Raw genomic sequence first — 11,525 nt, forward strand, 5'->3', positions numbered from 1 at the left:
AGAAGAGCTTTTGTCACTGGATAACAGAAGGAAACATAAAATATACGTTATAGAAGTAGACATGTAACTTTGAAATACATGATTTCTCCACTCTCCCCGGAAACTTTCCTGTGGTCGTACATAAAAATGCAAAAAAAAAAGAAAGAAATTAAGCCCTCCTGCATCCGGAAAGAAAAGAAAAGCATTAAGGAAATCCTAAAATGAACTATTGATCTTGCCCTAAAATCCGATAAAGGTACAAATTTTAAAAATATAACGCAACAAATTAAAAAAAAAAGAAAAAAAAAACATACGAAGAAAACGGAACAAACTCAAGACTCGCGTTTCTGAACCCGAGTATACTGATTATAAAATTTTCGATGTGTAAATTTAATTTTGTAAAACTATTTACTTATCTTTTTTTAAATCCCATGTTCATTCACTTACCAATTGGTAAATTATAAGCTATTATACGGTACATTAAAAGACAAGAACTCTGTATAAAAACAGAAACCTGGTGTTTTGACAAACTGAGCAATGTGTGCATGTGGTAATTTTACTACAATGTAAGAGAGCATTTTAACTGAAGAGTCCAAGGATATGCATTGTTAAAACAGGTCATTATATTTCTGCACTTTTGCTTAAGTTTTCTCCAATTAAACTTAATATTTTCCGCGGTGCGGAGATTAGCGGAAAATAATTGTCTTATTGATTCAGAAAAAAAGTTATCCAATGATATTGGAGGTTAAAGTAACGTGGTGTAAGTCTATGAAAAGTGTTCGATAGCATGAGGATTAGTTCTAGCCCGTCTTCCGAAGAAGACGCATCAAGATTTTACAATTGAAGATCTCGGGGAAGCCGACATTAATCCCGATTTGCAATTATCAAGCTAACCCCTTCGCAGAGGATTCCGACGACGAGAAGATATTGAGAGCTCAAACGAGGGCCGAAAAATATTCTATAATATGCTTCCTGTGCTAGTCGGCAAATATATATATAGATATATATCTTTTTCTTTTGTGAGAATAGAAGACTTTTCTTTATCCATGCAGTTAACCTTACTCTATTCCCTGGATCTGAAGAAAATCCATTTTAATGTGCAAAGACTTTTCACTCTTCTTGGGTTGAAAGCATTGGTATAAGTGTATTTGTCGTTTTTAATTAAATTATTACACTTGTCATGTCATTGTTTTTCAACGAGTGATTGTTAGTGGATATTTTTCTCGTGAAAAAAGCCGTTATAATTTCAAATATTTTCAGTATTTTTAAACAAAAGTCAAGGCTTATAAAAAGTTAACATATCGAAAATAAAGAATATATATAATGTTGATTTTTAATGTAACTCCATCCCAAGTAAATTCAGTATTTACACAGTAACACATTAATCCATTGACTCTATTCGTAACGAAAAAAAATCATCCATTTTCACAGAACCTTCTTTTTACCATTCACTGTCAACGCATTTAACAACAAGGTTCTATTAAATACATTTCTATGTTCGTAGTTTGTAAATGGGTCAATATTGTTAACTTACATGTCCCTAACTCTAACGTAGCAAATTTGACCTTGATATGGTTTGTCTGTGTGTTGTTTAACGTACCTCTCGAGATTTTTTCACTCATGGAGAAGACATCACTTGCCGGTGTAGAGAAAATCTTGGAGCTTTTTCATGCCAACACATACTGCGACAAGGGACCTCGGTTTATACGGTCTCATCCGAAGGACCGGTCTCCACGTCCCACAATGAGATTCGAACCCGCGACGTAAGGATTAAGTCCTTTCTTCACGCTCTAGAGCAGACGCTCTAACCATTGTGCCACGCAGGCGAGAACCTTAACATGGTGATTATCCTTTAAACTAAATGTGTTCACTTTTACTCATCAGCAGGTCCATTTCGAGACTATAACTCTATATTGATTTGAACTTCAGGCAGTCCGATCCTCAGGTTATTTAAATCAGACATTAAATAATTGAAAATACAAACATTTCAATGAATTCTCAAAGTAATGTGTATTTACCAAGGAAATTCCCCAAGCCTTCCTCATTTATGTTAGTATCATTAAGGGAAAATAAGTAGATCTCATATATTTAGGAAATACAAATAAAACGCCTACAATTTATTTTCTGATTGAAAATTGATCAAAAAATATATTTTAGGATAAAAGTTATGGTGATCCAGGTTTGAGGAAAATAGCAGGAATTTTATACTTACCTAGTAAACGATACTATAAGTCTGCTATCTAAAAGCGCATCTCAGAAAAAAACATGCAAAATCTGAAAAATCGTCCAGGAGGGTATACAGATGTTTTCATTATATTATCATATATATTTAAGGTCTAGGTTGTTTCAGGATCTAAAATATAAGTTTAGAAAGTGTGTCATTTGTTTCTATTTTTAGTAACAACCCATTTTCTATATTTAACAATAATTGGCATAAAATAATAGGCGCAAATATAAAAGTTTGAGACTTTACAAATTTTGCAACGCCGGTTATTTATTATATCATCAACGCATATATGTCAAAGATGACGAATATTTATTTATCTACTTGTATAATATATGATCTAGCCACGAGTAAGGCTGAATTTAGGACTTCAGAATTATTATCTATGTTTAGTGCAGTGCTATAGCTTAAGTGGAAAAAAATAATTAGATCAAATAATGTGCTTTGTAAAAATTAAGTTATATTCTATCAAATATAAAAAATGCACTGATGGCATTTAAGTGGACATATAACAAATAAATGGTGGAAATGATGACCTTATGATGTTAGCCAAGCTCTCCATTTGTATCTTAGAATTGTTCAAATATAATTAACATTGCTTCATTTCATGATCAATAATTCAATATTAGTGAAAATAAATGCTGAAAAAGACAATCAAAACTAAAAACTTAGTGAAAGTTAAAAAATATTCACCAGCATTGACAAGGAAGATAATATAATGAGAATAGAATGTGTGTTGAGGAGTTATCTCTCCATATGAAAAGGGGGGAAATGATATTGCAAAATGGCAGGGACAGAAGACCAATGTGATTTCAGCAATTTTTCAAACATTTCATGCAGTGAAGGCCCCATTATTTCATTTATACAAATGTACTGAGAATGTATCAAATCATTTGCGTTTAGTCCAAAGCTATGAACGTACCCTTGGGTTGTATGGAAAAGTTCTGGACGTACCAGAGGCAATCGTTTTGCTGTATAGAAAAGGTATCTGTCTATTTTCTCCATTGACGCTAGTACATTAAAATTAAGAATATGTCAAAGACATAGAAACATTTAGGGTTAAAATGGCGAAGAAGTAAGTCAAAGAGCTGTCATCCTGGTCATAAGGAAGAAAGCAAAGCAAAACCAGACCGATGGGCTACCCTTACCGTTTGTAAAGAATACTGGTTGGAAGCCAGAGAGACAATACCAGTTGGATCAGGTAGGTCAAAGTTGAATATTCAATTGGAAGTTAAAATAAGGAATGAATTTGTTCTCTGTTTTACAAATGGCTGTGGTAGTGGAGGAGGTAGTATAAAAGTCTGCTCAGATTAAATACATGTAACTGTTTGATCTACAAAAAAGGAATAGCTTATGGGAACAATTTGAGACATTTGTTGTTTCAGTATACGTGTAAATGATGTATATAAGTGTAAAGCAGTACAGTAGTTGTGGGAAAATTAAAAAACAGTATACATTAACGTTTGCAAATCAGAACGTGCGTGCAGTTCATTATTTAAACCACATGTAATACAAGTTCTCAATGTGTACACCAGGTCACGTGATCCTCACATCAACCTGTGTAACATCGCGCACAGTATGCTGGGTAGGGACTACTTTCACGAAATGTAAACAAAGATGGCGGGAAGCAATGTGAAAATTTACCAGTTACACGACAGATGAATTTCTAACACAAAGATGGCTGAATAACGTAAAGATTTACCAGTTACATGACAGACGAATTTCGCCACACCAGTGAGGCACATATATAGCGGAATAACGTGAGGATATACCAGTTACAGGACAGATGAATTTCGCCACATGGCCGCACCAGTGATTTACAAATATGGCGGAGTGAGGATATACCAGTTACAGGACAGATGAATTTCTCCACATGGCCGCACCAGTGATTTACAAATATGGCGGAATAACATGAGGATATACCAGTTACAGGACAGATGAATTTCGCCACACCAGTGAAGCAGGTTAAGTCCTGCATTGTGTGCAGTAAGAGTACATCAGGACATGTGCGTTTAATGAAAAATATAGCTTTAAAAAGTATTTACGTAGACATTTTATCCGTGTTGGACGTTAAATTCCCCAGTCTTGACAACATTTATATCTGTGATACATGTCTAACAATAATCACAAAAGCTAGAGAACTTCGTGAAAAATGCAAAATGAACCTAGCTAATCTGTCCTTACATCAAAATAGACAAAAGAGGGTCATTGTTCATTCTGTTTCCCCCAAAGTGAAACGAGTTACGTCATTGAATACCACTACCAGAAAATGTGGAAAGAAATTATTTACTTCTTATCCCGAGTCCGATAATGAAAATAAAGAAAATCTAAAAGAGTTCAGTGAACACAGCTATGCAGGCCAGCCCAAGTTGAATGTGGAAGAGCTGTATGTCAAACACCATCCTTTGACCTTAAAATGTCCTATTACAGATGTTACAAATAGTAATAACCCAATGAACAAGGTTATGGAAATTATTTCCTCGGGTATTACTAGTTTGCGTGACTTTGTTGACAAAGTTTTACTTATACCTGGTGTTCGTGAAGCATTTTGGTCAAAATTTGTGATGGATTTAAATCATGAAATAGACAGAATGTGTGTCACAAGTGAAAAAAGTGTTTTGAGGGAGAAAATTGTTGACATTTCGCCAGAGCTGTTTGTTGAAAATGTATGTAGAGAAATGGACCAAAGATGCCCCCGTGTGTTTGATATTCTAGTCAGTCTGTGCACACCAGTACACATCAAATCAACGCAAAAGAATCCCGCCGTTGCTGCGATGTACAGCATTGCTTTAAATGCAAGGAACAACCAAATGAATCTAATGCAAAAGTTATTGTCTGCTGCATGCATCAGATATGGTGCAGGAAATGGGGTAAGCAGATTTTTTTTTTCATACAGTTTCTAACATGTTTTAGACATATTATGTTTGACTATGAGCCTCGGCTGACAATGGTTTTCTTGGGGCGAAAATTTTCAATGTTACACTTAAATACATGCAATATTTGTTATTATACTAAAAGTTTTATATAAATACATATAACAGTGAACCTTGCACACTTGATTTCTGTGCAGTAACTATATTTTGGAATATCACCCGTTGTTAATCAATGTTGACTGTTGCTACACTAGAGGGTATAACTTCATCATTCATCGGTTAATAGTGTATTTTAACAAATGTTTCTTGGCAATCAGATTCAATTAGTTTACATGAAAGTATAATATTATTAATTAATTCTAACTCATTTTCATAATGCTCATCTAGATAGCCAAGGGTGATGATACAATGTCCCTCTTTCACCATGTGTTGTGACCAGCAAATATAATTATGGGCTGGTACTTAAAAGAGCTCCCTTTTTCTTTCAGTTGTTTCACCTATTAAGCAGGATGGGCATTTCCCTTCCAGAGAGGAGCAAGATACCCATGTTGTCTGATATTGGTCTTATCAATGGGAAAGGTGTATGTGCAGCTCTGACAAATGGTAGGACTATTAAAGTAACGGTGGATAACATAGATGGCAGAATTAAAGCTAATCAGGTATTACCACATGTGATATTAACACATTGTTAACACAGCACATTTCAATTAACTTAAACTAGGAAGAAAATTAATTAAAGAATGAATTTAATAGTTATTATTTTTATACGGTATAAACTTGGTTGGGGCAGTTTACGCTTTATAAACCGCAAAGCGTTTACTGTTTAACCCAGTTCATACCATATAAAATGGGTAGCTATTTAATTCATTCCTTATAATTTAATTTTCATTCATTTGATGTAAGAAAAAAAGATGATAGTTCTCACAAAATATTGACTTCAAATTGTACAAAATTTGAATGTAACGTCAGGCGGATTGATATGTTTTTGATAGTCATTGTGATGTAGGCAACTCATTTTATAGGATACAAAATAATTTCTTTTATCCAATCAAATACATTGTTACAACCAGAAATTATTAGTTATTGATTGGACATTTCTCACTAAAAGGATTTTATTGAAGGTTCGTGTTGGCAGTGGAAATAAAGATTACCATTATACACACTGGACAGTACTTGTGGACAGGTTACTACCTATAGATGTCCCAGAGCTCAGCAGACAACCCAAGGTCATACCACCTGATGGACTAGACCCAAATCTCTTCTTTTTGTCAGATGAGGAGTGTGCCGTTCTCAAGCAAGTTCATAATTCTATTTTCCCCTTCTGAGATTGGAAAATTTCAAAGATGTAGCATTTATTAACAGCATTGAAATTCCAATTCTAATACATGTACATTAATTTATTAGCATGGAAAACTTGTCACAGTTTAGGTAAAAGGCTTTTTGTAAGAATTTCATTGCATTACCAGGGGTATATATATATATTAGTATTAATCTTTCCAGGAGTAGTTACACCTGGCTGGTGGAGAAGATCCTTACCGAAGAGTTTACCTCTCTTTCTGTCTTCAAAGACAAAGTCCCCAGTGTCCTAGAACACCGTTATAGATGCATAACTGACAGGTCTTCCCTTGTGCACCCAATGTTTGTAAGTGTGGACTTTTATTTTTAACTTTGCACCTTGTTTGAACAAACAAAACCATAGGTTTGGAAAACTTATGAACCGACATCTAAATTTAAAAAAAATTCTGCAAGGATAAAAAATATAATAAAAAAGTATACATTGACAGGTTATAATGAAGGATCCTAAATATTTGCCAAACTGTGTGGAAATCATGAGCATCATTCATGATACACTTAAATCATTTTATCATGATGCACAGAGAGGTACCAATGTTCAACTTGTTGAATGTTCTAGTTTAATTTTTTCCGTTGTTTCAAATTGTTTGTTTATTGTTATACATGTCACATTTTATAGTGACTTACCACTTATGTATGTTTGAAACACTCCAAACAAAAATTGTTGAAAAGAGATTTTTAGGGTGATGTTTTAGTATGATAATTTTCACTTCTTTATATATTTTCAATATTGATTGGCTGTTTATGAAAATATTGTTTTAAAAATATTGCTTTCCCTTATTAGATTTGAAACAGAAATAAAATCTAAGTATCATTACATTTGCTCAATATTTAAAAAAGTTAACTGTTTAAAGTTTAATATAGCTATAAAGATCCACCGTATAAAACGAGGCCCCGTCTCACAGCAGGTGTGGCACGATAAAGATCCATATCATATACCTAGTAGTGTATCAGCCCTGATACAGGCGTTTTGGACTAGGCGAGACAGCTCCTCGGAAGAAGGGCTGTCTCGCCCTCGGGGCTGAGATATCTCTGTCTCGGCCCGTCGTCAAGGGGCTGTCTCGCCCTCAAATTTCAATCCATTTTTTCTGTTTAATTTGTGTGAATTAAGAGTAAAATTCATATTTATGTATTAAAGAGAAATATAAGATAATAAAGATAAGTCTAATTTTCTTACGACAATATGAACTTTTTGATCGAAAAGTAAATAGTTGTTCTTTTCTTTGGTTTTAGTTATATGATATAAACAACATCACACCACTGTTTTGATCTCGTCCCTGGTATCAGCCCTCGGATGGTCTTGGCCCGCGCCCTCCGGGCTTGGGCCGATACCAACCACTCGGGCTGATACCAGGGCCGAGATCAAAACAGTGGTGTGATATTCTATATCTCCCTGTTCAAAGGCCCTGAGTTGAAATTGGTGGCCTACATAAACACTGAGTAAGCACGTGTTCAACTGATACATGTGCTATGCTTACTCCAATAACCATGATAAAATCGTAATTATGTAAAATTCGCTGCAATGCCTGTTTTACATAAGTAACATAATTTATGGTCAATCTGAATATTGAGGTCTTATTTTTGTTGAAACTTTTCAGGTAATTAATTCAATATTTATTGTTCATTTTTAGCTCTACTGGTCAGAGACCAGAAGAGCTTATGCGATAGTAATGCGTCCGGCGTCCGTCCGTCTGTCTGTCCGTCTGTCTGTAAACAATTTTTCAAAATGCTACTCCTTCTACAGTTTTGGTTTGATTTCAGTACAACTTGGCACACAAGTAGAATACACTAAGATACATAATTCTGTGTATCGGTTTTTGATTTCGATGAACGGTGTTGCCGTGGTTACTAAAAATAGAAATTTCTGTGAAATTCTTTCAAAATGCTACTCCTCCTACAGTTTTGGTCTGATTTCAGTATAACTTGGCACACAAGTAGAATACACTAAGATACATAATTCTGTGTATCAGTTTTTGATTTCGATGAACGGTGTTGCCGTGGTTACTAAAAATAGAGGTTTCTGTGAAATTCTTTCAAAATGCTACTCCTCCTACAGTTTTGGTCTAATTTCAATATAACTTGGCGCACAAGTAGACTACACTAAGATACATAAATCTGTATATCTGTTTTTGATTTCGGTAAACTGTGTTGCCATGGTTACTAAAAATAAAAATTACTGTGAAATTCTTTCAAAATGCTACTCCTCCTACAGTTTTGGTCTGATTTCAGTACAACTTAGCACACAAGTAGAATACACTAAGATACATAATTCTGTGTATCGGTTTTTGATTTCGATGAACGGTGTTGCCGTGGTTACTAAAAATAGGAATTTCTGTGAAATTCTTTCAAAATGCTACTCCTCCTACAGTTTTGGTTTGATTTCAGTACAACTTGGCACACAAGTAGAATACACTAAGATACATAATTCTGTGTATCGGTTTTTGATTTCGATGAACGGTGTTGCCGTGGTTACTAAAAATAGAAATTTCTGTGAAATTCTTTCAAAATGCTACTCCTCCTACAGTTTCGGTCTGATTTCAGTATAACTTGGCGCACAAGTAGACTACACTAAGATACATTAACCTGTATATCGGTTTTTGATTTCGATGAACGGTGTTGCCGTGGTTACTAAAAATAGAAATATCTGTAAAATTGTTTCAAAATGCTTTTCCTCGTACAGTTTTGGTCTGATTTCAGTATAACTTGGCACATAAGTAGACTACACTAAGAACATAAAGAGACTTTATCAACGATCATTATTCTATTTATTGCTGTTGTAAAGTTTCAAATCCCAGCTGCTTAAGTACTTTTCTCTTCCTTTGCTATAAGTTCAAACCAGTAGAGCTTCAGTCTCGACAGAGACTTCTGGTCTGATTATAAATTGATATTGTATGCTTCCATGAGGAAGGCCATTTTCTTTTTACAGTTGTGTAACAAGAGTTTAATTTATTAATATTTTAATGATTTTACCAGAACATATTTATGATCATCATAGAGACAAGTAAATTTCATTTATGTTATTTCTTATACAGATTTGAATAATGTTTCTTAAAATTTTCAGAACAATACATTCAAACAGATGATTGAATTTTATTTATTTTTGATTTCATAGAGGATGAATTTGAAAATACGGCAACAATTCCACTGGGTGGTGACCAGCTGACGAGGGTTACGTTTGATTCGGCACGCAGTCTGAGGGCTGGAGCACACAGTCGATCAGATCGTTTAGAACAGTTTTCACCAGTTATTGAAGAACTGTTTCATGTGGAACAGGATTTACTTGAGGTATGAATCCTAGAGGATATATGTTTCACTTCAACTTCAGACACTTGAAGCTTCCTGGCCATGATTTGAATCACAAAAGTCACAACAATTTTGATTTCCCTGAATAGGTTGAAAACCAAAACACTCTAGCATCACAGCTCTCTTGCAAGAAGATGTGTTTTTGCAATATTTCACTATTGCTTTGTCAATCCCTGGTCGGTTTGATCTGATGTCAGTGTTGTTGTAGTAAAGCGTAGCATAGCTGGGTTCACCATCCCGTCCTGCTCTGCCAGTCTCTTGGAAATATCTTTCAATTGTTGTTGGAGGCTTGTAGTGAATAACATGTCTGACATGCAAGGCATTTAGTCCCATTCCTAGTGCTACAGTGCTCATCACAAATCGAATTCTGCTATCAGCTTTGCAAATTTCCTGCACAATGAAAGATTTCATTTTGTCAGTATAGGTTTGGTGGTATTGTGCGAAGATTCTGTTTTCAGGAATAGAGTCACCAATGTACTGTCTGTTGCCCAAATTCTTTTCTAGATATGTATAACTGTAGCTTATAACACTCGTATCTGTATACATAATAGTCAACGGGTAGTTCTGCTTCTCTGTGGCAAGCCCCTCCATAATTGGTATTAGAATCTCTTCTAAATGCTCCTCAGTTTGGCTAGATGGTGGTCGCATAATAGTGCTGTATTTTATGTTTGGCCTGTCAGGGTTAATGGAAATAACTTGCGGATTTCGGAGATTAAGATTCCTTATAATTTGCTGTTGAGCCTTTGGAGGAGCAGTGGCAGTGAACACCATTACAGGGATGTCTGGAAATCTAGACAACAAGTTTTCTCCTATCCTGGAAAAATCCTTTCGAAATTCAGCTCCCCTAAAACGTAGAAAATAGTTTTAGTTTATTTCATATTCACTGGGGTATCCCTAATGGGACATTAAATTTCTTTCATTGGTAACACTTCTTCTTAAAATTCATTTATATCATGTACATATATTTACTTTTTTATTTGGTCGGGGGGGGGGAGGCATTGAACAAACTCTAGGAGGAGAAATTAATTATTAATTAAATTATTAATTCTAATGATGTGTCACACAAGTATGGTAAGTGGTGTCACACAAGTATGGTAAGTGTTGAAGTAGGGTCTGGTGTTGAGCTCCATGTGTACTATTCATTGTTCCTTTAAAGTAATAGAAGAATGTATTGTTACATTTGCTTAAAAGTGGAGTAATATTTGTGTGTATAAATTTTGCTGTGTATGTTTGTTTGTGTTAATATATATGAAATTATTTTTGCAGAAAATTGTGAACCACTTCTTCTCAAGCAAATCATCAAGGGACGTAGGAACTCTGGCAAATTATAAAGCAGTCTTACATAGAACAAATGTAAATGGCCAAGTCAAGTCTACAAATGGGTTTGAACCCCATAAGGATTTTGTACACACAGTTGTAAGGTAAGCTTATTGATTACTTACTTTGAAACGCTTTCCTTTTTATGCAAATTGATTTATTATTTCTCTATGAATATTTTCTATGTAAAATTAGAACGAATCAATGTGCATCAGGTATATAATTATATAATAGTGTTGCATTATGCATGTACTATGCCTAAATATTAGGCAGGGTTTGACACATGGTGCACGAGCCGGAGGCGAGTGCAGTATGTATCAAACCCTGCCTACTATTTAGGCATAGTACATGCATAATGCAACACTATTGTTATTATTATAAATGCTGACTGTTTTAATTATTTATGCAGCAATCCATTTGACTTTTTCCTGAAAATATCGGTGCTAACACAGCGCACAGCACACAGAATACACTAA

General features: G+C 34.7%; 2 protein-coding genes across 2 annotated transcripts; one reads left to right on the plus strand and one right to left on the minus strand.

Annotated features, from left to right (window-relative positions):
• Nucleotides 1-3,740: 3,740 nt before the first annotated feature.
• LOC134250012 (uncharacterized) lies at nt 3,741-11,326 on the plus strand. The gene is made up of 6 exons (XM_062732351.1): nt 3,741-5,073; nt 5,565-5,735; nt 6,198-6,370; nt 6,577-6,718; nt 9,542-9,714; nt 10,999-11,326. The coding sequence occupies exons 1-5, from the start codon at nt 4,141-4,143 to the stop codon at nt 9,590-9,592; spliced, it is 1,470 nt and encodes a 489-aa protein (XP_062588335.1). The 5' UTR covers nt 3,741-4,140; the 3' UTR covers nt 9,593-9,714; nt 10,999-11,326.
• Nucleotides 9,506-10,590, minus strand: LOC134250011 (ATP-dependent DNA helicase RecQ-like; the record flags this gene model as incomplete). Its single annotated transcript, XM_062732350.1, has 1 exon — nt 9,506-10,590. A coding segment is annotated over one exon (840 nt), but the record flags the coding sequence as incomplete, so codon positions are not given.
• Nucleotides 11,327-11,525: the final 199 nt, after the last annotated feature.

This window comes from Saccostrea cucullata, unplaced genomic scaffold (assembly GCF_032062105.1).
Source record: "Saccostrea cucullata isolate Sc308-1 unplaced genomic scaffold, CSIRO_AGI_Scuc_v1 ctg23809, whole genome shotgun sequence".
Taxonomy (NCBI): Eukaryota; Metazoa; Mollusca; class Bivalvia; order Ostreida; family Ostreidae; genus Saccostrea; species Saccostrea cuccullata.

What these genes read in the sequence shown, in the direction of transcription:
- LOC134250012 (XM_062732351.1), top strand. Translation starts at nt 4,141, where the DNA reads ATGAATTTCGCCACACCAGTGAAGCAGGTTAAGTCCTGCATTGTGTGC. An exon ending in GAGGAGTGTGCCGTTCTCAA is followed by an intron (nt 6,371 to 6,576) that starts GCAAGTTCATAA and finishes TAATCTTTCCAG; the next exon opens with GAGTAGTTACACCTGGCTGG. An exon ending in CCCTTGTGCACCCAATGTTT is followed by an intron (nt 6,719 to 9,541) that starts GTAAGTGTGGAC and finishes TTGATTTCATAG; the next exon opens with AGGATGAATTTGAAAATACG.